The sequence below is a fragment of the Stegostoma tigrinum genome, chromosome 16 (genome assembly GCF_030684315.1).
Source record: "Stegostoma tigrinum isolate sSteTig4 chromosome 16, sSteTig4.hap1, whole genome shotgun sequence".
Classification (NCBI taxonomy): Eukaryota; Metazoa; Chordata; class Chondrichthyes; order Orectolobiformes; family Stegostomatidae; genus Stegostoma; species Stegostoma tigrinum.
Genome location: NC_081369.1, coordinates 5575469 through 5602130, shown reverse-complemented (window position 1 = coordinate 5602130; position 26662 = coordinate 5575469). Strand labels below are relative to the sequence as shown.

The following is a 26662-nucleotide window of genomic DNA, read 5'->3' as shown; positions in this document are numbered from 1 at the left end:
GTGGAGTTGGGAGCGGACCTGAAACGTTAACTCTGATTTCTCTTCACAGATGCTGCTAGACCTGCTGAGCTTTTCCAGCAAATTCTGTTTTTGTTTCTGAATTACAGCATCCACATTGCTCTCGATTTTTATTTAGAGGTAGGGAGGCTACCTCTGAGCCACAAGACCTCCTACAGGGGCTATTGGCAGAGTAAATTACAACCACTCTTGGCAATGTTGATATGAATGCTTTAATCCTGGTCGGGTTCAAATGAATTAGGTTGTGTCAAGTTTATTGAGCTTGTTTTGTAAAAGTGTACGTGGGGTTTGCAGAGTCAATGGCCTTAGTGGTATTTAAAACTAATTAGACTGATTGAGTGGTGTTGGTTTTTCCTAAAGTGCTGTTGATTTGTGAGATGCCAGTAGGTCCAATTTGATTTTGTTTCACAGATTGTGTGAGGACCATTAGTCAGATACAATTGACACCATCTACCCCCTTGGGTCAGAGATAACAGAACTCCAGATGCTGGAGAGCCCATCCTCTCCATTGTTGGGGCTTTCAGGCGGGGATCGGCCATCACCGGAAGTGGATTGCCGGGGCGACGGCGAAGATGGCGGCCGCTTCCACGTCGAGCAGCTGCTGTTCGAGTCTGTCCATGGAGTTCCTGGAGGGTCTGACGGAGGTCGCCGAGTTACAGGAGGCCTACAGCAAACTGTGCAGCGAGGAGGTGCGGGGCCCGGCTGATTGAGGGAGGGGGGCGGGGTTTAGTTAGCAATGATAGGAGGCAGGGGCAACCCACAGCGAGCTCCCTGAGAGACAGTGGAAATATGTATTTGTTGCTGCGGCTCTTTAAATCGTCTCATGTTACAAATGGATACAACTTACAGCAAGTACAATATAACCACATCTACATCGCGGCCCATGCTCTATATCAGCGCTTCCTTGGGCTAACCGTGCAGGTGTGTACATACACAAGACTCGCACATGCCTACTGTTAGGAACCAAAAGCACACCGCGGTAAAGTATTTCAGCAAGTGTTGCCATCACTATAATTCCAGAAAAGTTGTAGCCAGTTCGTGCACAGCAAGCTCCCACAAACAGTTACTTCTGAGACCATAAGATGCAGGAGCAGAATGAAGGCATTCACCCCGTTGAGTCTGCTCCACCATTCGTTTGTGGCTGATATGTTTCTCAACTCAATTTTCTTGCCAATGTCCCATAACCTTGGGTTCTCGTTTAGTAAGGGGATTGATTTCTGTCTTAAAGACACTAGTGACTTGGCCTCCACACCTTTATGCAGATTCACCGCCTTCTGGAGGAAGAAGTTCCTTCTCATTACATTTCTAAAGTGCCGTCCCTTCGCTCTGAGATTATGGCCACTGGCCCTAGTCTGTACTACTCGTGGAAGCAACATCTCCACTTCCACTCTGTCGAGGCATGTCGGTATGCTGGGAGTTTCAATGCGATTTCCCCCTTCATTTTTCTAAACTCTGCCAAATACAGAACCAGAGTCCTCAACTGCTCCTCATATAACAAGCCCTCCTTTGCTGGGATAATTCTTGTGAATTTCCTCTGGACCCCCTCTGAGGCCAGCACATCCATCCTTAGAATTGGGTCACAAAGCTGCTCACAACATGCCAAATATGGTCTCATCAGAGCCTTAGTCTCTGCAGTTCATCCTTGATCTTATATTCCAATGTTTTTGAAAGGAATGCTAACATTGAATTTACCTTCCCATCTGAGCCTGCATATTAACCTGAAGAGAATTCTGAACTAGGATTCCCATGTCCCATTGTGCTTCAGATTTCCAAAACCTTTCCATGTTTACAAATAGTCTACGCCTTTATTCTTTCTGCCAAAGTGCATAACCTCACACATATCCACATTACATACCATCTGCCATTTCTTTGCCCACTCTCTTCGCCTCTAAATCCCGCAGCCCCTGATACTACCTTTCCCTCCGACATCTCTCTGTTATCTGCAAACGGAGCAACAATGCCTTCAGTTCCTTTTTCCAGACTGCTATTGTATAACGTAGGTAGTGTGGTCCCAACACTCTCTTGCGGAATGCCAGTAGTCACTGGCTGCCGTTCTGATAAAGATACTCGCCACTCTCTGCTGGTCAGTCAATCCTCTATCCATGCCATTACCTAGCCCTTAACGCTATGGGTTCTTATCATATTTTGCTGCCTCCAGTGAAGCACCTTGTCAAAGGCCTTCTAGAAATCCAAATAGATCATGTCCACTGGCTTTCCCTTGTCTAACTTGCTTGTTACCTAAAAGATTTCAAACAGATTTGTCAGGCATGCTGACTCATCCTTATTTTACCAGGCACTTCCAAGGATGCCACAATCTAAACCTTAATAATTGACACTCAAATCTTAACAACCGTATTTGGGCAGACCGGCCTATAATTGCCATTCTTCTGCCTCCCTTAAGCAGGGGTGTTACACTATACATCTTCCAGTCCTCTTGGACCCTCCCTGACTGTAGTGATTCCTGAAAGATTACCACCAATGCTTCCAGTAGCTCCCTCAGAACCCTAGGATGTCATCTATCTGGTCAGATGATTTATCCACCTTTAGACTTTTCAGCTTCCCCAGCTTCTTTTCCTTAGTGATGGCCACTTCACTCGCCTGTGCCCCCGACACTCTCGAAGTTTTGATAGGCTGCTGGCGTCTTCCACCATGATGACTTTTCAGTTCCTCTGCCATTTCTTTGTTCTCCATTACTACTTCTCCAGCCTCGTTTTCCAGCTGTTCAATGTCCATTCTTGTCGTCTTTTATATCTTTTATATATCTTTAAAAAATGCTCTAGGGAATACTCTTTTATATTAATAGCCATCTTACTCTTGTATTTCATCTTCTCCCTCCTTATTGCTTTTTTTAAAACTTGTCTTTGCTGGTTTTTAAAGGCTTCCCAATCCTCTGGCTTCCCGCTAATCTTCACACTATCTGCTTTTTCTTTCGATTTTATGCTGTTCCTGACTTTTAGTGTCTGCCCTGGTTGCCTTGTCTTCCCTTTTAGTAAGTTTCTTCTTCCTTGGGTAGCATCATTGCTACTGGATTGTCAAATGGGGGAAACGTATATGTTGATTTATAATATGTATAAATGAAAGTGAACACCTTTTATAAAAATAGTTTTCTCCCCTCCAATTTTCTTTTAGACCGTCTTTTTTTTTGTTTCCCTCCTGTGTCAGCCCTGGCTCAGTTGTGAGTATTCCTGCTTCTGAATCAGAAGGTTGTGAGTTCATTCCACAGACTGGAGCATTAAAATCAACAGTGCCACTCTAGGACAGTATCAAGGGAGTGCTGTACTATTGTTCAGTTGAGATGTTGAACTGAGCCTCATTTAACCAGTCAGGTGGACATACTAGATCCAATGGTACTGCATTAATGAAGAGTAGCAAGTTCTTCCTATTACCCAGACTAATATTCATTACTGAACCAAATCACAGAAACATACTATCTGATCATTATGCTGAGAATAAAGTTAGATTTAACTCAAAACTGTCTCCCTCTCTCCATAAATACTGCCTAAGTTGCTGATCATTTCCAGTGTTTTCTGTTTTTATATCTTAGTGTTGCCATGTAGCTAATTTGCTGTGTGCAAATTGTCCTCCATATGTTAAACAAAGTGACTGTGTTCCGAGCATATTTTGTTAGCTGTTGAGTGTTTTGGAACATCTTGTGAGAGGTACTGTGCAAGCGCAGGCCTTTCTTTTGACAGTGCTCTCTCTATCACGAGCACAGTTCGAACTGAGTCTGCTCACTGAGTGGCAGTAATGTCAGACGTGTAGTGTGCTAGTGAATAGCAGCAGGCTTTTTTTTTAAACCATGGAGGGCATTATATGTGAGCTTAATCCTGAATGCATTTAATGTTCTGACACCTGAACTTTTCAGTAGGGGCTAATGAATGTTGATCAGGAACAAGAAAGGATCTGCAGCATAATTTCAAATTGCTGGGGTAATAATTCAGATCTCCCCTGCCCCCTACATCTTCAAATTCCACCATGGCAGTAGTAGAGTTTTAATTAATCTAAAATAAAATGTTAGGCTCGTTAATAATCCTCATGAAGCTAGTTGTAAAGACCCATCTGATTCACAAATGCCCTTTAGAGAAGGAAGTTTGCTGCCTTTACCCACCTGGCCTACACTGGATTCCAGACCCATAGCAATGTGGGAGCTGCTTAACTGCAATCTGCAATGGCGTAGCAGTCTTTCAGTTGTAGGTGGTTCACCATCACCCTACCATCTGCTCAAATTCAGGGTGCTCGTGATGTCAGCGATGCTTACATAATATTAAACGTGAAAAAAAGTTCCAGGAGCATGAGTTGAATTGTAGAAATCCCATTATCATTGTGACTGAAATCATAAAACGCAAATGTAGGACCAGCTTGGTTTGTATGGCTCAAATACTCATTGAATAAAGGTATTGAGCTGCAAGACCACCATTAGTTCCATCAAATCCTCAGTACAGCCCCTCCTCTGTGCTCAAGGAGCAAATTAAGCATTTGTTCACTGTCAATGCTAAGTGACAATATGATTGATCTTATGTTGACATTTGACAGCTCCATCATATTGTTCATAATGACTGTTGAGACAAAGCAGCTGCTCTCTGTCTAACTGACTCAAGCAAAACGTAGGTCTACTTTTTCCCCAAATGCACTATGATACAACTGGCATTTTGCCCAGTCAGAGGAGTATTGTGTGTGTCTGTTTCTGTGCTCTGTACGTAATGGATGTGAAGATCGGTGTTTGGTGTAATCTGTGTGGTGCTTGTCTGTGAGTTGTGTTTATGCTGTTTATTTCCTTTTCTTCTTTCTGCAGAAAGAGGTTGAAGCAGAGCTTGAGGCTCTCATTGGACAGCAGAGCAGCCTAGACAGTAAGATGGCAGCTCTACACCGAATGGGGTAGGTAGTAATGTGAAAAGGTTGTGATTAAAGAACAGAAACTTTTACCATTAAAGGCTGAGATAACAACATTTTAAAAAAAATCAACTTCCTAACTCCACTGTGTTCAAGAACGTTGCTTTAGACAATTTTTTTTGTAAACAGATTGCTTTGCAGATTTGTCATTGGGTCTGTTTAAATACTAGTTCGCTACGTTTAAGTTTAAAAAGCTGTAATAATGAACATGGCTTTTTGTCATTTGGCGAATAAATATTTGGGCTGCATGGCCTGTTTCTGTGTTGAGGGTTTTGTGTAATACTGTGTATAGTTTTTGTAAGGAGGTCAGCCTGGTGGATCTCAGAATGAGTTCCCTGATTTGGGCTGTTAATCTTGTCCTACCAGGGAGCCTTGGGTGGCAGATATAAACAGGTGAACCAGAGATCCTGTTCACTCTGAGAGTTGGCTCTGAAAAAGCTGGATCAGTGTCAAGGACTCCTCCCCGCCCCATGTAAATAATGTGTAAAATCGTGATGGGATACTGGCCCCTCTGGAGTTATTCCACGATGTAATTATTTTCTTCTCAGATATTTATGACATGGCTCAAAGATTGGCGTGAAATGAGTGGATTTCAGTTCAGTACCAGTAACTGGGGTAAAAGGGAATTTCTCAAGTATGATCTTCTTACTAACGCTAATGCCCTTTAACTCCTCATTCTCGAAAGCCACATAGATCTTTAGATCTTTGGAATTTTGGGTATCTTCCTCCGTGAACAGACACGAAGTAATCATTTTGTTTTTCTACTATTTCTCTATTCTCCATTATAAATTCTCTTGACTTTGTAAGACTTGTGTTCATTTTAGGCAAATGTTTCCTTTTAACATACCTGTACAAGCTTTTACAGCTCTTTTATTTTGTCTTAGCAGATTGAATTCAGACTCTCATTGTCCATTATCAGTTTCTTGGCCCTCTTGTTGTATTCTATGAACTTCCCAATCCTCAGAATTACTGCTATTTCTGGGAACCATGGGCCTTTTCTGTTAATGTTTAACCCTAGACTTCCTTAGCTAGCCATGGTGACTGACCCTTTCATTAAGTTTTTGCACTTTGAACCAATGAAGGAATGCTGTCTGTAAGTCATGTTACAGTTTTTTTAAAGACTCTCCATTGTCTATGTACAGTCATTCCTTTCAATGTATTTTCTAATTTGCCTCCTGCCTTCACAATTTCTCATATTCAGATTTAACACCCTTGCTTCAGTCTGAACCCCCTTATTTTCAAAATTGTGTAAAATTCTATCATATTATGGTCACTCATTTGTCAAGGTTCTTTTATAACACGTGTGTTAATTAGTCCTGTTTCATTAAAAATACTAAATATAAAATAGCATGTCTCTACTTAGCTCTTCAAAATACTGGTCTAGAAAACCATCCCTAACACCATCCAGAAACCTGCCCTCTACAGCTTTAGTGCTGAATCATTTATCCAGTCTGTACGCAGATTAATGTCATACCTGATAACTGTTGCCCAGTTACATGATTCTCTCATCTCTGGAGTGATACTGTGCCTAGAAATAACTCCCAACTAATGTCTGCTGTCCCATGCTGTTTCTTAGCAATTCACAAACAGATTGCACATTTTGTTCCTCTGTTCAGAGATTCTCCCTTAGTAATGTACTGATCTCATTCTTTGTTATTGGTGCACTTCCATCTCCACCTTGTCTATCCTTCCAAAATGTCAACTATCCTTGAATATTCAGTTCCCAGTCCTGGTTACCATGCAACTCAGTTTCTATAATGGCAATTACGGTCATGCTGCTGTGTCTCTGTTTGTGTCTTCAGATAATCTTCCTTAAAGCAGAAGTTGTGTACATTTTAGGTAGAATACTTTTAACTTTATCTTACTGATGTCATGCACAGTGCTTAGTTTGTTTATTCTATCTTCTAGTCTTCCCGGCTTCTTTTTGACTTACAGTTAGTAATATTACTAACTCCCAATTTGGGTTACTTCTCAGGTTCCTGTCCCTGTGATAAGCTAGTTTAAACCCACCTCAACAGCACTAGTAATTCTCCCTGTAAGGATTTCTCACTATTAAGGTGTAACCTGTCCAGGGACCTCCCTGCCCCAGAACTGGTCCCAGTTCCTCAGAAATGTGATGCAGTTCCTCCTATTACCAGTTCTCAGCCACTTATTCAATTGAATGATGCAGAAAGATTGTTTTCCCTTGTGGGAGAGTCTAGGACCAGGGAATATCACTTCGGAGTAAGGGTGGCCCCTTCAAAACAGAGATCACAGAATGACAGAAGTGTTATGATGCAGAAGAAGGTCTCAGACCATTGAGCCTGCACACACTGTCGAAATGAGTGGTATTACCTTTTGCCAATCTTCAGCTTTCCCCCCATAACCTTGTGTATTTATTTTATCCAAATAATCATGCAATGCCCTTTTCAATGTGTCAATTGAACCCACCTCTGCTACACTTCCAGGCAGTGCATTCCATGTCCTGGCAATTCGCTGAGTGAAAATCTTATTCCTAGTTTCATCCTTGCTTCTTTGGTTAATCACTTCAAATCTGTGTCTCTTGTTCTTGCTCCTTTTACGGGTGGGAATAGTTTGTACTCTACCAGCATGTTCATAATTTTGAAATATTCTATCAAAAAGCCTGATGAGAGAGGGAAGAATTTCTTCTCTTAGACGCCAGTGAACCTGTGGAATTCTTTAGCGCAGAGGGCTGCTGAGGTTGTGTTGTTATATATATTCAAGGTGGAGATAAATGGTAGGGAAGCAAGGGTTACAGGATTAAGACCAGAAAGTAGAGTTGAGGATTTTCAGATCTGCCGTGCTCACATTGAATAATGGATTTGACATGATGAACCTAATGTCTGACTTCTGTTCTTAGAACTTGTAGTCTTGTAAACTATCAGAAATTACAATTAGACCTCTGTTGGAGTAATCTGTTCAATTCTGGATTCCACAGTACAGGAACAGAGTGCAGAAGTAATTTTCTAGGGGTGAGGGACTATGGAGAGACTACAGAAACTGGAATTTTTTTCCTCACAGCAAAATAGCAGGATCTGAGTGCTGTAGTGCATGAGTCACAAAAGGTTAGTGTAAAGGAACTGCAAGTCGTTAAGAAAGCTAATGGAATGCTGTGTATATTGCCCCAGTATTGAACATAAAAGTTATGTCTCAGTTATCTAGAACATTGATGAGATCACATCTCAAATACTGTGTTAACGAGGTGTAGAGCTGGATGAACACAGCAGACCAAGCAGCATCATAGGAGCAGGAAGGCTGATGTTGGGCCTAGACCCTTCTTCAAGTAGGGTCGAGGTCCGAAACGTCAGCTTTCCTGCTCCTACGATGCTGCTTGGCCTGCTGTGTTCATCCAGCTCTACACCTTGTTATCTCAAACAGTGTGTGCAATTTTAAGTTATTCATTTGAAGGACTTAGGTGCTGTTGGCTGGGCTACCATTTCTTGCCCATTCCTAATTGCCCACTGAACTGAATGTCTTGCTAGGTCCACTTCAGAAGGCAGTCAAACATAGGCCTCATTTCTGTGGATAATGTAGACCAGACCAGGTACAAATGGTAGACTCCCCCCCCCCCCCCCCCCCCCCCCGCAAAAAAAAGTAAACCAGATGGATTTTTAACTGCAATTGATTATGGTTTCAAGGTTACTATTAATGTAGCTTTTAATTCCAGATTTTCTTTAATTCACCACAGTGAGATTGTGCGCAGACTCAGTGATATTACCCTTTCACTCCTGTCTTTCCATTTGGTTTCCTTATTTACGTAAATGTGTAAGTATATTGGAGGTAGTTTATCAGAGGTTTACTATATCGGTACCTGGAATGAGTGGGTTTCTTATGAGGATAGATTTGATAGATTGGACTTGTTTTCGCTGGAGTTTAGAATTGTGAAGGAAGACTTGATTATAGTGTCTTAGATCCTGAACTGTGTTGACAATGTGGATGTGAAAATTATGTTTCCTCTGGTGGCTGAATGCAGACCTGAGGACACCTTTAAAACTTAGGATTGTCTTTTTAGGACAGAGATGAGGGGAGTGTTTTCCTTTCAGTAGTTTGTGTGACTTTGGAACTCGGTCTCGGAAGCCAATGGAGGCAGGTCATTGAATATTTTTTATGTGGAGATAGGTAGATTCTTATTGGGAAGGGAATTCAATGTTTTTGGAAGTAGCTGGGAACATGGAATTTGAAACACAAACAGATGATCGTGTTGAATGTTGGAACAGTGTACTTATTCTTATTTCATATATTTGTAATGAGGGTGCTCATAGGTGAGAGGTTTTGATAGAGTAGATTGGGACAAACTGTTTCCACTGGCCGGGGGTCTATTAACCAGAAGGCACAGTTTTAAATGCCTTAAAAAAGACACGAGCAAAGTGGGGGAAGGGAAACACTTTTTTTTAATGGATTGGGCTGTTAAGATCAAAGGAAACTGCCTGAAAGGTGTTGAAAGTAGGTTCAATAGTAACTTTCAAAAGGGGCTTTTAAATTTCCTTGAAATGGATAACACAGAAAAGGGGAATGTACTCAAAATGGATAAATTTTCACTACTACGGGGGAAGAGGGAATGAGAGCACAGATGTAATGGGCCAAGTGAACTGCTGTGTAGTATGATTGTATGGAATTCAAAATTCATCTTTTGAAATTGTTTTCACCAGTTGGTGATTGTACAGACACTACCTGAGTATGTTCTAAATGTCCTGCTGACTGCTCTTCACAGTTGAAATAGCAGCATTAGGATGTTTTGTTTTCACTCCAATATACTTTTCTGAATCGAGTGACCAATGTTGCAAATGAAGGGACTTGTGCAGTGCAGTACGGTGGCTCTCAGGAAGCTTCAGCATTTTGTGTTTGCTCATTTGAGGCACTGTGTCGCCACAGCAAACAATATTGTTTTATGCTTGAGAAACTGTTGGAATTTCTTATAGCTGCCCTGGAGAACAGACATATCAATATTAACAGTGAGTTTGTAAAATGCAACAGTTGCCGCTTCCTGATGCTGATGTCTGTTTATTTTGATCTCAAAACGTGCATATTAATCCAGTATGTATGTTGAAATGTTTAACTGTTTCATTAAACAGAATGGTGTTCTGTGAGGGTTCCTCAATCCATTGTATAAATGACGTTTAACCACATTTGAAGGAAACACAGCTGAAATGTTAGCTGGTCTTTTCTCTGTACTGATACAGTCTGTCCAGCTGTGCCTCTTTTTGTGCGAAATGCAGTGTTCCACTCTCTACTTCATAGTGCTTGCATTGTTATTTTTTTCACAGTCCTTTCTTGCATTCTTCCCCAGTCCAAACTTGCAGTTGATCGAAGGGGATGCCAAGCAGCTTGCAGGGATGATCACTTTTACATGCAACCTGGCTGAAAATGTCAGCAGCAAAGTTCGGCAGCTTGATTTGGCCAAGGTATGGCAATTGATTTACAACCCAAGTGCAACTATTGTGTAAATTACAGCTATGACATCCATGAGTAATAAAGGGACAGTGTCAGTTTTTGAGTTTTATTTTTGTTGTCTGATAATCCCAGTCTCTGAAACAGTTGGTGACATGTTAAACTTGCCATATGGACTAATTGTTACAGTAGACATATTGTTTTCTTGACTATCATCAGACCGAGGTTTATATCTGAGCCTATTTAATCTCCATTTTCTGCCCACCTGAAGGATATGCTTCCATGGAAACTGGGCATTCCTGCGATCTCGGTCAGTTGCTCATTATTTATATGTAAGCTTAGGTGTAGAGTATTGGCAGAATATTCACAGTGAAGGAAATGATATGCATTTGTGGTAGGGATGGTCAAGAAATCCCGACACAGCTAGTGACACCCACATGAATAAATGAACTTTAAAAAATCCAAGCTAGAGTAAATGAATAGTGAGCAGGTACATGATGTGTTTGAATTTATTTTTCCAGATGAGCAAATTTATAATACTGTGTTTCATTTCATAACCTTAAATTCCAGACTACATTTTTGAAATTATATTTCCAAATTCCTTTTGGAACCAGGTTAAGTTGATTAATTTGAAATTGGATAGGTCACAGCAAACTTTTATCAATGTACTAAAGGTATGATCAAAACATCAGCAGATACACTCTGTGTAATTTTCCTTAACTTGAGTCTTTTATTTAGGGATGTTTGGCAAGTGTGACCTCTGAAGAGTATTTGTTGAAATCTGAGAAATGTTCACACAGGTGGCCTGGGAAACTCTTGTTGTCCAGATTAAATCTTAAGTATCTGCACTCGAATGTTATGTGTAAAACTGCAACAAATATACCCTCCAAAATTATGATTCAATTAATGTGGATGGCTTCTTTTGAATTGGTTTTCAATATTTATCATTTATTGTTATTTAACTAGAATGTAACTGAGTATGCTGCAAAGTGGAGTGACTAAATTTATTTGTGCTGTTCACTTAAGAGGAAGCTGGGTAAATGCATGAAGTACAAATGAATATGTGATATGCCGAATGAGTTAGGTGAAGTAAGGTGGCAGAAAACCTGTGTGGATCAGAAATGTTGCCATCGACCATTGGCAAATGGCCTGCTTTTGTACTGTAAATTCTGTGTAACTGCTGCATTCTTAACATCTTGCTGTATTTTACTTCTATGTGTTAATTAAGCTGAAATAAATTCTCTATTCCAAAATCTGGACAATTGCTGGAAATAATTAGCAGGCCTGGCAGCACTTTTGGAGGGAGCAACAAAGTGAACGTTTTAGGTTGATGACCTTTCACAGAACTGACGATAGTTAGAGGTAACAGGCTTTCAACAAGTACAGTGACAGAGAAGGGGATGAGGGGTGGGAGATCTTGAGGATACTTAGTGGTCCTGGGACTATGCTTTTGGAATGCTGTCAGTTACCCCTGAGATATTGTCAATATGAACCTTTTCCCACGCATACACTTTTTTCTCGGGTGGGTAGAGGGAATCAATCCATGCAAAATGCATTGCATCACTTCAACTGCACTGTCCTCCAGCCCAACTGAGGTCCTATCCTTAGGAACCCACTTCATGTTGTCTTAATCTGTTACTTATTACCATATCAAGCTGTCAATCTAGTGAAATTTCACAACAGCTGCTTTATTAGTTCAAAAACAGTTTCATTGAAATAATACCAGATGAAAAGCAAGTTCTGAATCACATTGAAAAGCAAATATTTTTGCAATGTTCCAGATTGCAAATTCAATCATCGCTAGACGCCTGGGAATGAATGAATGATTTTATTGTCACGTGTATTTGGAAATTACAGTGAAAAATGTTTTGTCATCACAACCTGGCGTCATTAACGTGAGATTCTCCAGTTTCCTCTTGTGTCCAGCAGCTCTTATGAGGTTCAGAAATGTTAAATATCTGAGGAGAAAGGCAATCAGAGTAAAAGAGGGCCAACAGGCTCAGTGTGATAATTACAGTCTTGTCTGTGCTGTGCAGAACCGGATTTACCAGGCTATTCAACGAGCAGATGACATTTTGGATCTGAAATTCTGCACTGATGGAGTACAGACAGCTCTGCGCAATGAGGACTATGAGCAGGCAGCAGCACACGTTCATCGGTACCTGTCACTCGACAAATCTGTAATTGAACTGAGCAGACAGGGCAAGGAAGGTGAGGACCCAGAAATAGTAACTCACTTAAGCCTTCAGCTATGAAGCTAAAATAGGTTGGCTGTTTCATCTTCAGTTAAACTCTTGCTTAAACTGATTGGATTTAAATCAACTTCCCTCTTTTTTTTTTAACATGTAATTATTCTGTGCAGCATCAATCCAGAACCTAATGCTGGGCCCACAGTTAAGTAGATACTAGGGTAAGTGAGGATAAAACCACTCTCTAGCCTGAAGAGCGCAAGGGCTTGCTTATGGAAATGGACTTTGCTGCTGAGGCATAGCACATAGCTGCTTCTATACTGCATGTCCCCAAAGTCTTGTAGAAGTCACAAGAACTTCTTATACTTGATAAATTCCAAAAGGCAGAAACAGCGTCTAATCAGCAGAGAATACTTATGAAGAGAGCTGAGCTTCTGTGCACACATTTTACTTTGTTCTGAGGACATAACTGTACCTCTGAGATAATGACATCATTTTTATCTATTTACAATGTGAAAAACAAAATATACAGGAGGGACTTGCCCGTGATTATGCCGTATGGGCGGATTAACTGTTACGCTAGCTAACAGTGCTACTGCAGTCAGACACTCAGCTGGACTCAGTTAAAGCAGTAATAAAAAATGCTTTGAAATTGGTAATGACCTGTGTTGTCCCTATGATTTTAAAATGTCACGAGTGGATTTCATGTTTCTGCTGTACCAGTTTGCATTTATAGTACAATTTCAAGTTTCACCTAACATGCAGGCTGTGGCTGGAGAAAGTAGTAGGCATAGAATTTTCATTCGGCTACTTTGGCAGGAATGGATTAAGGGTTCGGCTACCTCTACATTGGGGAAACCAAGCGGAGGCTTGGGGATCGCTTTGCAGAACACCTCCGCTCAGTCCGCAACAAACAACTGCACCTCCCAGTCGCAAACCATTTCCACTCCCCCTCCCATTCTCTAGATGACATGTCCATCATTGTCCTCCTGCAGTGCCACAATGATGCCACCCGAAGGTTGCAGGAACAGCAACTCATATTCCGCCTGGGAACCCTGCAGCCATATGGCCTAATGTGGACTTCACCAGTTTCAAAATCTCCCCTTCTCCTACTGCATCCCTAAACCAGCCCAGTTCGTCCCCTCCCCCCACTGCACCACACAACCAGCCCAGCTCTTCCCCCCCACCCACTGCATCCCAAAACCAGTCCAACCTGTCTCTGCCTCCCTAACCGGTTCTTCCTCTCACCCATCCCTTCCTCCCACCCCAAGCCGCACCCCCAGCTACCTACTAACCTCATCCCACCTCCTTGACCTGTCCGTCTTCCCTGGACTGACCTATCCCCTCCCTACCTCTCCACCTATCTTCTTTACTCTCCATCTTCGGTCCGCCTCCCCCTCTCTCCCTATTTATTCCAGTTCCCTCCCCCCATCCCTCTCTCTGATGAAGGGTCTAGGCCCGAAACGTCAGCTTTTGTGCTCCTGAGATGCTGCTTGGCCTGCTGTGTTCATCCAGCCTCACATTTTATTATCACGGATTAAGACTCGTTGACACAAATAATGGCCGTGTACAGAACAGAAAGACATAATTTCCTGCAATATACTGGCACCATCACACTAAATAAACCAAGTGGCAAAACTGCTGATATTATCTTGGCTGGGAATCATAGAATCCCAGCAGTACGGTAAGAGGCCATTCGACCCACTGAGTCTGCATTGAGACCTGTAGAGCATTCCAGCCAGACCAGCTCTCCTACGCTATCCCCTTAAACCCGTATTTACCATGGCCAATCCACATAACCTGCATGTCTTTGGATTATGGGAGGAAATCAGAGTACCATATGAAAACCCACACTCATGCTGTGAGAATGTACAAACTCCGCGTAGACAGTTGCCCAAGGGTGGAATTGAACCCGGATGCCTGGCGCTTTGAGGCAGCCGTGCTAACCAGTGAGCCACTGTGGTAGGCCACTGTTTTGGTACTGACCAGGGAACAACCTTGCACTTTTGTAAGCAGAACGGCAAACTATTGCAGTATCTAAACTGCAAGATATCCACACACACGAGTTCTGAAATCCCCAGGAGTTTAGTTCCATTCTTATAACTGGCTTGTTTATTTTGAGGATGGTAACTCTTGAAAGGCAAAGATGAGAATTAAACAGTAGAACCACTGTCTTCACTTGGAGATGAGAAACATGGGAGAGTCATTGTCAGTAGCAAGTCCTTTTAATGAAACCTGAGCACCACAGCTGGGGAGCTTTATATTTTAAAGGGAATGATTGAATAAATGTGGTATCATGGACTCTTTACTCAACTAATTGTGGCTAAATCTCCTGACAGCCAATATAATCGACGCAAACCTAAACCTTTTGCAAGAGGCAGAACAGCGGTTAAGAGTGATTGTAGCTGAAAAGTTTCATGTGGCCATCAAAGAAGGTGACTTACCACAAGTGGAGCGCTTCTTCAAGATTTTTCCACTGCTGGGATTACACGAGGAAGGGTTGAACAAGTTCTCAGAGTACCTGTGTAAACAGGTAAGGAGACCAGGAGTGTATAAGATCTGCTTCAATTCTAATTATGGGATCAGAATTTATCCTCTTTATTAGTTGGGTATTTACATCAATGTCTATAACTAAAGCTTCAGATGTACTATATAAGCTGCTATTTAAATATTAGTTTATCTTTCTTCCTTACTCATGAGATGTTAATGTAAAAGGGTTTATTTTTTGCATCCGTAACTGAATCAGTTACTCTAGAGGGAGGATGGGGCAATTGCAGATAGGACTCAGACTGAGCGAACAGATTGGTGTATTAGATTGGTGATTGGTGCTTTAAATGTAAATGTGTGTTAATGAATTCCATATGTCACACTGATCTGTTTTCTGTCGCTGAAGATTGCAGACAAAGCTGAAGAAAACCTTCATTTGGCATTGAGCACAGAGATGAGTGATCGTAGAGCAGCTGTTACCTTTGCTGATACCCTCACACTGCTCTTTGAAGGTAAGACTGTTTCAGTGAGAAGTAATTAAAAAGCTGTACTAGCAGGATCCGCACAAGAGTTCAGAAGAATAACCTGCCACTTTCAAGCCTAGCGATTGAATCCACTCTTTTCTTTAAACCATGGAAATGACCATTGTTGCTGGGGCAGAGTTTCATATTAACATGGAAATTGACACACTTTTCCTAGTTAATAATTGGTTGCTGTTGAATTAAATATATGTAGAAAATTCTTTAGCTGACTGTTGAGGGTCTGTGTGCAACCCACACCCCTCAACATGGGGTGTCAGTGATGATGATGCCAATGAACATTAAGGGTGATAGATTCTTTCTTTTCGGAAATGTCGTTGCCTGGCAACTGAGAGACACCTGCCCATTGCTACTTATGTTTCCAGGATATGGATCCATAACAATGAGAGAATAGTATAACACAGAGGTTACATAATGGCTGGTGTGGGAATTGAAACATGTCACATTGGTGTGTTATGAATTTGAGGATGAGGCACCTAGTTGTTATGGAGTAGAGGAATGTTTACTTTCCATCTCGGCTGTGAAAAGTTTCTGAAGGGTTCGTTGTGGAACTTGTATTGTTTCATTGTCTCACAGGGATTGCTCGAATCGTGGAGACTCACCAGCCCATTGTTGAAACGTACTATGGACCTGGGCGGTTGTACACACTTATTAAATACTTACAGGTGGAGTGTGATCAACAGGTTGAAAAGGTGGTGGATAAATTCATTCAGCAGAGGGATTATCACAGAAAGGTGAGTTAACCCTCCTTTGTCTCTGTACATTCTAAAATGTTTTGCAGTGTTCTTTTGTTGGGTACACACTTGGTCCCATTAAGAAATTATTGTAGATTAAAAGGAGGCCATTCAGCCAACATGTCATTTTAAAAGGGCTGTTTGATAGATGCATGTTCCTGTCATTTTCCTAAAGCTCTACAAATATTTTCCCCTCCAGTACTTATTAAATTTCCTACTAATATAGGATTTATAATATAATATTTCAACCACCCTTGTATGCAGTGTTCCAAATCACAAAAGCTTGCTGCACAATTGGGGAAAAAAAGTCTTAACCAGGAGTGCTGAGCGGTAGCAGCAGGTCAGTGAACAATTTTGGGTGTGAATGCAGACCTAAGACACAGAACTGGATTTTATGAAAGATCAGAAGCTAGACTATGTGTAAACAATGTCTAAGGGATCAAGATTTTTCCTTAGTTTAAATTACTGAATTCCCTTGCTCAAACTGTTAATTTTCCTCCTCAAATGCTAACTTTTCAATCTTGACTTTGGGCTGGAAGGAAACATTGTCTGTTATTTGACTTATTTTGTGCATTGCCAGCCGAGGATATGTTCTGATGTAAATGATATGGAAAATGTTACCGTTAGAAATAACATCGACAACTATTCAATTGGAATAACGCAGTTTAAAAAGAATTGAATTAATTGGCCATAAGTTAAAGCATTAAGGCTCGAGAGAATGACAGTTACTACTTCCTCGTCCATTTTCTTTCCTCATCTGAGTGTGATTTCACAGGTACTGTCAAAATTGCAAGGCATGGTCTGTGTTATGGCTGGATTAGGGTTAACTCATATGCTTTGCTCAGGATACTCACCAGTAATGGTAGGCTGGATGCACTTGTGCATCAGAACAGATACTTGGCTGGTTTGGACTTAAGAGGTCAAATAACGTCAATTATTATCTGACCTTCATCCTTTTACCTCAGCAACGCTGGGTCAACTTTAGGAACTTTGTGTCCTGTCGAGCTTAACTAACTTAGCACAGACTAGAGATCCAGGCTTGTGTTTCACCACACACTGCACCTTATTATCAAACCCACGTGGGAGCGAATATATTTAGAACCCATTTGTCATTAATGAGACATTAGGCAATCCCAGTTTGTGGGATAGAAATCTTAACCAGTGGTTCCTTATCATCTGCATATGTCTGTGTCACCCGTGTATAGGTTGCTTAAGCTTTGTTTTGATGCTGTATTTGTTCAGCCAGGTGTGTTATACTTTTGTGTCCAACACTTCACATGACAACCAGTCCTCTAGGCTATATCCCCCACAAGCAACCATTCCCTGGTCTTTTCTTCACATGGTCACATTCAATTCGGAGTAATAGGGAGCTATTTGGCTTATTGGACAAATACACCAGAGTTTGAGCTTATTGTTACAATGCAACAAACACTGTTTTCTTTTATCATGCCCCACTTCAGGGCCAGTTGCAGGATCTGCACTAAAACAAATCATTATAGTACGATGTTGTGCCATATATCCCTATTTTGTTGCTTCTGTAAAGTAGCACCACGTAGCATGGATTATTCTTTATCCAGAAGGGCAGGCAGACTGAGAGACCCTGTCTGCTGGGAAGTTTTGTTGTGTGGGGGTATGTGACCTAAGCTATTTTTCACTTCCGTTATTTTCTATCCCAAGGAAAGGCAACTAACCTCTGGTTGGCATTCACTTTCTGCGGGATTGTGTGTAAACTTGTGTCTAACATTTCAGTGTGTATTGAAACAATGGCCTCATACTAAATCTGGTTTTATAGTTACTATGTGGAACTGAATCCTTAATGGAAATGTCTGCTATAAGCAACATAAGCATTGACATGATTCATTTTGTGGTTTTACAGTTCCAGCGTGTTCAGAACAGTATGATGAGAAGCTTGACGGTGGATAAGATAGAGCCCAGGTAGGAACATATTCTGAGTAGCTGGAGATTGTTGTGTATCCTGGCTTTGCTCAGAAGAAACATGAACAGACTTTGTTGTTTATTATCACTCTCCCATTATTTGAGACGTAATAGTTCCATTCGATTCCTATAGGCATGCATTCTTTGGGTACCATTACAGTCCACTACCTTATTGTATGTGCATGAGTCCAGTCAGCCAGTGTTTGAGTATTGAAAGCACTGAAGGAGATTGTTCAGCCCATTGCATCTGTGCCAGCATAACACTTGCATGTCTTTTCCCTGTAGCTGTCTGAAAAATACCCTTCATAATTTTCTAATTGTCTTTATTATACATTTTACTAATACAGTTCTCAAAATTCCAATCAGTTTTGTCTCAGATGTTTGTTTCTAAAAGTTAGGCTGATTGGACTATACTTAGAGTTTATCCATTCCTCCTTGTTTTAAACAGGGATGTAATTTCTATAATATTCCAGTCTTTTGATGCAAGCCCCAATCCAAGCGTAATAGAGATTGTGATCAGACCCTCTCCAATTTCCATGCTTGCTTCTGTCAATAACTTACATCTGGATCGGGTAACTTTCTGCTCTAAGGACTTGTCATTCCCTGTCTGTTCTTATCTTTCCCTGTATTGTTAGCACCTTTTGCCTTTCTAATGACATTGGTAGCTTTCTCTTTACATGTGTGTACATTCAATCTCTTGTTCCTTTCCCTGCCTCTGGATAATGATGAGGAATTGAAAGAAGGCTGATTATTTTCCTTTCTTTGTGACAGCTGCCCATACCACTCCCCAAATGTTGTTCTTCAGCTGTCCTTCTGACCAACAAGATGCTCTGAATAAATATCAGGACTCAAACCCCTGCTGATTCTTGCTGTCTTGAACTCATGGGCACTTAAATAGTTGCCTGACTAACACCAACAACTTAACCTAGAACGGAATCCGAGGCCTGGTCTGTATAGTTTAATATCACAGCAGACAGATTATTTAAAGCAGTGGGAAGAACGGTTCAGCTGCATTGTGCACAGCCTGGTAAATGGATGAATCATGTTTATACCTTTAAGAATTTTTGATTTTCAGAGAATTGGACACTATTTTAGCGGAAGTTACATTGATGAATGCTCGTGCAGAATTGTACCTGCGCTTCTTAAGGAGAAGAATCACTGCAGATTTTGAAGTTTGTGATGCGGTAGCATCAGAAGAAGTGAAACAAGGTACAGTTATCTCCTTGCTGTAAATGGTGGAATTTCCACACACATTTAGAATTGGTTGTGTTTAATGACTTTGTGGGGTATTTTATCCTCCCTTCCCTGGTTCAGTCTACCCTGCCTTTGTAACTTGTTCCTGGCTGGATAAGTGAATGTGCAAATTGACAGCACATCTCCATCCTGTTTGGGTGGTCTCAACTGACACTGAAACAGAAATGGAAATTGACTAGCCTTCCACCACTACATGATGCTGTGTCATGTTTTCACTGTTGTTTGTTCTCTTCTCATCCTGCTGCCATTGTAGGGCATCTTGGTTTCTCATAGTGATTAACACTCATCCTTGAGGTGAAGTTTGGAGGGCCTTTGACGCAGAGTGGAGTCTGTTCATCTCTTTGACAAGTGTTCAAATTCACCGACTTTGCAGCAGGAGTCAGGAACCGGAAGGCTGCATGTCCATACTTGCCTCGTGTAGCAGTGCGTAACACAGTTAAGGTGCCTGAACATGTGACACATAGGCTGCATATCTATGGGTCTCAGGATTGTACTACGTATCTTTTGAGTTGTACAGAAGCAGAATGTGAAAGTTTATTGATTTCAGAAAGAACAAGCGTGTTCTTCTTTAACTTTTCAAACAATGAAGAATGGTAAATTTTCAGTGGTAAAGTTGCCTGCTGTAGTTTCCAGAGGATTATGGGGCTGCTGTCACATGGGAGAGACGGACAACTGGGAGTGGTTTAATCAGAGGGTCACCACACCTCCGGTGAGGGGCAAGACTGAATGCAGGGTGCAAGCCAGCCCTCCAGCCAACTGAGCTAACTGCCCCTTACCCCCCCATAAAGAGTATACAGCTTAATCTTATCCATTTGTGATTTGGGTTTTGGGTACAGATTTTATGGGTAATTAGTGAAGTCTGAAACTAGAAGCCTAAATAGAAGATGCTCGGCAACATCCTGTAGAGAATTCAGGAATAACACACTTAGTGAGACAGTGATGAGAATGTGGATCGCATTATCAAATGGAGCAAAGGAGATGAATAGAATAGATACATTTAAGGGAACACCAGTCAAACCTGAGGGGAAAAGAATAAAACAAAGATATTTTTAGAGTAGATATGTGAAGTAGGAGGAGGCTTGGTAAAAACATAAATGGCGACTTGTTTCTGTATTCATTGAATCATACAGCATATAAAGAAAGGCCCTTCAGCCCATCAAGTCTGTACCACCAAAAATATATTACCACCTGTACTATCCTACTTTCCTGCACTAGGCCATAATCCACCCTGCATTATGAGTTTGATATCATTGTATATTAATGTGAGCATTTGCTGCAAATTCTCTGCATATGATATGGACTATAAAGATATTGAATGCTTGCTGACCTGTTTCTGTGATTTAATTGCTCGTTACTCAGAGCATCAGAAGGCACTGGATAAACTCTGTAACCTATGCTTGCTGAGCCGGAATATGCAGGAGCTTATTGGATATTACATCACAATGGAAGAATACTTCATGAGAGAAATGGTCAACAAGGTATGTGTTGTACTGTTGACATTTCTCATAGTCATGATTGTCACAATATAAGTTCTTAAAGTGCTAAAGAGGGAAAAACCAGAGAGAGTTCCTGCTCCTGACCACTGTCTTAACTGCCCCAAGGTCATGGGTGGAAATGTGGACCTGTGACTTCCCCCGTTAATGTCAAACAGCTTTACTGATACAAACTGTTCAAGTCCCCATATGAAAATGAGTATTTGTTTGAGTTTATTTGAGGGAATGTATCCTACCAAATGGCAGCTCTGGAAGAGAAAAGCATGGAAGAAAGAAATAAGAAAATTACAAAAACAGACTGTTTGTTGACTGCTTCCACTCAGTTTAAATCAGGTGGCACCAGTTTTTGGCACCAGGTGGAGGTTAGGCTTGTCTACATCTAGAAAAGAGAGGAAATAGTTGAACAAATCACCCCAAGAAAGTCAGATTTTTGATTGGTTGATTTTTTTTTACCCTATGTTTGCTGTTCAGCAGGAAGACAGCTGAGTAAAGCATGTATTTGAAGAATTCTGGGTGCTTAGCTCTGATTGTAAGGCAGAATGATGTGAATGGTGGCCCAAATGTTAGAAGAGAATCAGAGGTTTAGCAGTGTACCAATTCCAATGGAGGATCCCATCCAGACTACAGTATTGAACTTCCCTTTTCAGGCACTGACTGATATGTGCATTTCCAGCAGGTTTAGTTTCTGTATCTGCTGTCTCAGTACACACCATGAATGATCTGAGGCCTACCCGAACGTTATCTTTTGCTAATTGCTACAGCCACCTGGGGGTGTTCCAGGCCATTATGTAAAATGTTAGTAAGTACCCTTAAATCCTGCTTTTTAAAGCCTACTTATCATACATACAGGTATCTGTGGTACACTGATTTCCACCCTTTCAGTAAAATGTATGGGTGGTGTGATTGTAATATTAACCAAAGACCTAAATCTATCATCCGAGAGGAAGTTTGACTGAAGTTTTCAAAGTCATGAGAGATTTGGGTAGAGTAAGAAGAAGCTGTTCTTGCTTTTTTTAAAAAAGGATTAAGAAAGTGAAGATTTAAAGTGATCTTCAAAAGTAACAAATGTGATGTGAGAAAGAAAGAACCTTTACCACACACAAAGTGTCAGAGATAATGGGAACTGCAGATGCTGCAGAATTCCAAGATAATAAAATGTGAGGCTGGATGAACACAGCAGGCCAAGCAGCATCTCAGGAGCACAAAAGCTGACGTTTCGGGCCTGGACCCTTCATCAGAGAAGGGTCCAGGCCCGAAACGTCAGCTTTTGTGCTCCTGAGATGCTGCTTGGCCTGCTGTGTTCATCCAGCTTCACATTTTATTATCCACACACAAAGTGGTTGGGTTTGGAATTCACTGCCTGCAAGTATGATGGAGGCAGGTTCGAAGCAATGTACAAAGGTGCTGGGAAAAGGCAAGAGAATGACACTAAGTCATAAAGTTCGTTTGGCATGCTGGTATAGACACAATGGGCTGAATGGCCTTCTGTCTGAACCGTAACACTCATGATTTTTCGCATATAAGGTTGATATTGTGAATAGTTTTTCAAATGCAACAATTCTGAAAATAAAAATGCTCCTTTTGGTAAAAATGATCAAGAAGCTGTTTTGTTTTTTAAAAAAAAAACTCCAACTGGTGTGCTTGTTGGAGGTAAGTGTACCATCTTTACCTGGTCTGGTCTTCTCTGTATAGAGACTTGCCCGACTACTGCCCCACCTGTGATCAGTTACGTCAGGGTAACAGGAAGTTAACTTTTACACATCCGTATATTGTCAACTTCACGTAGGATAGAGCTATTGGAGAGTGAGTGGTGGTGCCTGAAGGTGTGAATGCTTGTTAAAGGTGGTATTTTTTTGATTATAGGCTGTGGCGATGGATGTCTGTGAGAAGGGCCAGTTGACTTCCAGCATGGTGGACGATGTGTTTTTCATTGTGAAGAAGTCCATCGGGCGTGCTCTGGCAAGCTCAAACATTGACTGCCTGTGTGCCATGATCAACCATTCCACCACTGTACTGGAGTCAGATTTCAGGTAATCGAGGCCATATTACACTCTGTGCATTCCTCATCATTAATTTTGCTAGTGATCCAATCCTGGAACTGCTTGCTGACTGCTAGCGGCCATGGTTGAGCTGGTTGAAGTAGCCTTTGGTAATGCACTCTGCTGACTGCACTATGCCAAGTATATTTCTCTGCCAGTCAGGCCTCTACCACCTGGTCACGACACTTTCCAAGCGGTTCTGTGTGCTAGGTATTGTGCATGGCGTGATGCTGAGTCATGCAGATAAAGGGTTGGATCCCTGGCCCATACTGGTTAGTTGATTTGAGCTAATGAAGGATTATTCCACTGCACAACATCATGGGCCAAATGGCCTGTACTGTGCTGTACTTTTCTCTGTTCTATGAAGCATAATTTGTTCCTGGGCTAACAGAGAAAAGAGAATCAAGGATTTCCATCAGTGGTCATTGTGTGTTGTATCTGGTGAGGTTGCTGAACAGCCTGGCATATGGGCAACCTAGAAACTACACTTGACAGGAAACAGGGCATTCAGGCAAGAAGAGAAGAATCCAATTCATAGCTAATTGAAATTTGTGGTTCCCTTTCAATGTGCAGCTTTACGTTTCCAACTCAAACTGGCTGAAACTCATGATTTGTAAATGAAATCCATAAATTATCCTAGGTTTTAGGCCCTTTCAATTAAAACACTCTCTAAAATAGATTAATAAAGCGTATTTTCAAAATAAGATTTGAACTAATATCTCTGGATTACTTGTTCAACAACACGACGAATGATCCTGTGCCCATCAAGATACTTTACATACCCACATTTGATGTCACTCAGTTCCGATTCTTGCTTTATTTAATTTTCAATTCTCTTGAACATTATTGCTGCCATCTTTTATTGGCCTGGGCCTTCAAACCTAAGAGATAACGTTTAAAAAATACCACCCATCTCTATTCTGCCAGGTTTCCCACACATTCGCCTCTCGCCAGGTTTTTGTAGGTCACTCAAACTCCTATTTCAACTTCAGTGACATTCCCAACTGTTATAAAGTTCCCAGCGCTATTGCAACCCGCAATTTCAGTCTGTGCAATTCTGTCGCACTTTGTTTTAAGTAATGAGATTAACAATATATTCTTTTTGATGGCACACAACATAAAGCTTAAACATGTACTACGTAAAGTGTTAATGAATCAGATTGAGAAATCATGCGGTACCCAACATGCGTCACAGTCCACAGACACTGAACTTGCTGTAATTTAGAGTGGAATGATAAGTTCTAGAAACACTCAACATGTTAGGCAACATCTGTGGTGAGGGTATCGGAAGGTTCTGACCTTTCATGGGTTCTGATAGAATGCTGTTTCTTCCTCTCTTTACAGAGGCTGCTGATCTGTGAGATTTTCTAGCACCATTTTCTGATCACCAGCACTTGCAGTATTTGGTCATTTCCACTTCTGGAAGCTATAACAGTGCAGTGTTAGGTTTTTTTATATATTGATAACCTGTGGTGAAACAGTTCTCCTCTCTCTGGCATGGATAGTAGATGTGTTGTGTGTCCCTGTTTTCTGAGATATGCTGCAGGTCTTGTGGCTTTAAAATCAACGGGTGGCTTCCTTTGAATTCACTCTTCCCAGGTTCTCCCAGAATAGGCTGTTTGAGATTCATAATTGGTGCTTTGGGAAACTGAGCCCATGTTCCTCACATGGTAAAATGGTTTGTGTTGGCCCAGTGCATCTGCAGTATTGCATTTAGTGCTGAACTGCATGGCAGCCCCAAATGGAAAAAAAATTCTTTGTTATTTAATTTCACCCTGGTGTATTTAGAACATTAAACGTTAGGAGCAAGAGTAGGCCATTCGGCCCCCAAAAGTTGGCATTGCCATTTGTTAAGATCATGGTAAATCCATATTCCTGTTTACCCTGTTACCCTTCTGACTCCGTAATTAGTCGAGGTTTCATCAACCTCTACCTTAAAAATATCCGATGATCCCCATCTCCCATACTTTTGAACAAAGAGAGCTCCAAAGACACATGATCCTCTGACGAGAAAAAAAATCCATCTCATATCCACTGAAATGTAGCTGCATATGCCAAACAGAATATTTAAATAATTATGAAGTTTATAAGATTGTTATATTTTGGGACTGTATCTTTAATTGAAGGGGAAAAATGAAGGAGTTCATGTGACCTTTCCACAGTCAACTTGATAGTAAGCCAACTGGTTTGATTGTCAGAAATTAAAGGAAGGCTTAGAATGTTTTAACGGGAAGAAGGTATTTATGCTTGGAGACAATGGGTATGGCCTGCACACTAGCATTGTTAACAGCAATTCCATGGAAGGGCCAAATTCATGGGGTAGTTAAATGAGGCTGAAAGAGTTGCCTAGCTAGGGCTAGAGGGAGATCCTCTAGGAAAATAAAACCTCAGCTCTACAGTAACCTCACCAATCCTAAAGCAGGGAGCACAAATCAACAAGGACCTCTGCTTCTGATTGTTGTGCTGTCTGTTGGAAGGTGCACACATAGAAGTCAGGTAAGCCGTGAGGTTCCTCACAGTGGAATAACCTGGCACTAAGAGAGATGTGGGGATCTACACACATTTTATAATCCCTACTACCTGCACATGGATTCACCAAAAATTGAGTGACGATAAACTTTATTCCATGTCTTTCAGCCCGTAAATCTTAGATGATTACCGACTGAAGTCATTTCATAATCCCTGTCTTAATAACTTTATCTATGGGTAAATGAGAAATACTTTTCGTGTGGTGGAACTCTTAAAACATTCTAACAATTACAGGAGGAACTTGTGGTCAGTGTCAGTGCAGGCAGAATTGTCTGGGTCAGTGAGGTACAGGAGGAATCTGTGGGTCAGCAGTTAGTAGTTATGGTATAGGAAAAGATTACCAGTAGTAAGTAGCTATTTACAACAGATTTGTGACTTGTTTAAGGGTAAAACCTGGCAGGATATTCTGGCAGTTTGTACCTTAACTGAGTTACAATAGGATCCTAGAAATCTATGTATATCTATTGTATTGCTAGCGAGTTTTGAGAAGATTTGTAGCTCAGGTTGAGGTTCTGGATGTGAGTTTGCTCGCTGAGCTGGAAGGTTAGTTTTCAGACGTTTCGTCACCATTCTAGGTAACATCATCAGTGAGCCTCCGACGAAGCGCTGGTGTTATGTCCCGCTTTCTATTTATCTGGTTAGGTTTCCTTGGGTTGGTGATGTCATTTCCTGTTCTTTTTCTCAGAGGAGGGTAGATTGACTTGGAGCCTACCTACCCTCCCCTAAGAAAAAGAACAGGAAATGACATCGCCAACCCAAGGAAACCTAAACAGATAAATAAAAAAGCGGGACATAACACCAGCGCTTCGTCGGAGGCTCACTGATGATGTTACCTAGAATGGTGACGAAACGTCTGAAAACTAACCTTCCAGCTCAGCAAGCAAACTCACATCCACTATTGTATTGCTGTTTGGATAAATGCAAGTAGCAGATTGCTGTGTGGTGATGCATTGAGAGATGTTCCTGTCTCTTCCTGTCATGCAGGGAAGTGCTTTATAATAAGCTCCGGATGGGATTTCCTGCCACAACCTTTCAGGATATACAGCGTGGAGTAACTAGTGCTGTGAATATCATGCATTCCAGCCTGCAGCAGGGCAAATTTGACACCAAGGGCATTGAAAGCACAGATGAAGCTAAACAATCTTTCCTGGTATGTGTTTCATTTTG

At 41.3% G+C, this 26662-nt stretch overlaps 1 protein-coding gene across 3 annotated transcripts in view; it reads left to right on the top strand.

Moving 5' to 3' along the window:
• Window positions 1-566: 566 nt before the first annotated feature.
• cog4 (component of oligomeric golgi complex 4) overlaps window positions 567-26662 on the top strand; it is a 35649-nt gene continuing 9553 nt past the window's right edge. The window contains exons 1-12 of one of the 3 annotated variants that reach the window (XM_048546292.2): window positions 567-707; window positions 4811-4893; window positions 10196-10310; window positions 12333-12507; window positions 14825-15018; window positions 15379-15484; window positions 16088-16245; window positions 18122-18180; window positions 19256-19389; window positions 20794-20912; window positions 22791-22957; window positions 26480-26645. In XM_048546292.2, the coding sequence (XP_048402249.2) occupies window positions 591-707; window positions 4811-4893; window positions 10196-10310; window positions 12333-12507; window positions 14825-15018; window positions 15379-15484; window positions 16088-16245; window positions 18122-18180; window positions 19256-19389; window positions 20794-20912; window positions 22791-22957; window positions 26480-26645 (1593 nt within the window). In that variant the 5' untranslated portion in view covers window positions 567-590. Of the gene's footprint in view, window positions 708-778; window positions 940-4810; window positions 4894-10172; window positions 10311-12332; window positions 12508-14824; window positions 15019-15378; window positions 15485-16087; window positions 16246-18121; window positions 18181-19255; window positions 19390-20793; window positions 20913-22790; window positions 22958-26479; window positions 26646-26662 lie in introns of those variants that run through there. The other 2 variants (XM_048546291.2, XM_048546293.2) reach the window with 2 other exon arrangements.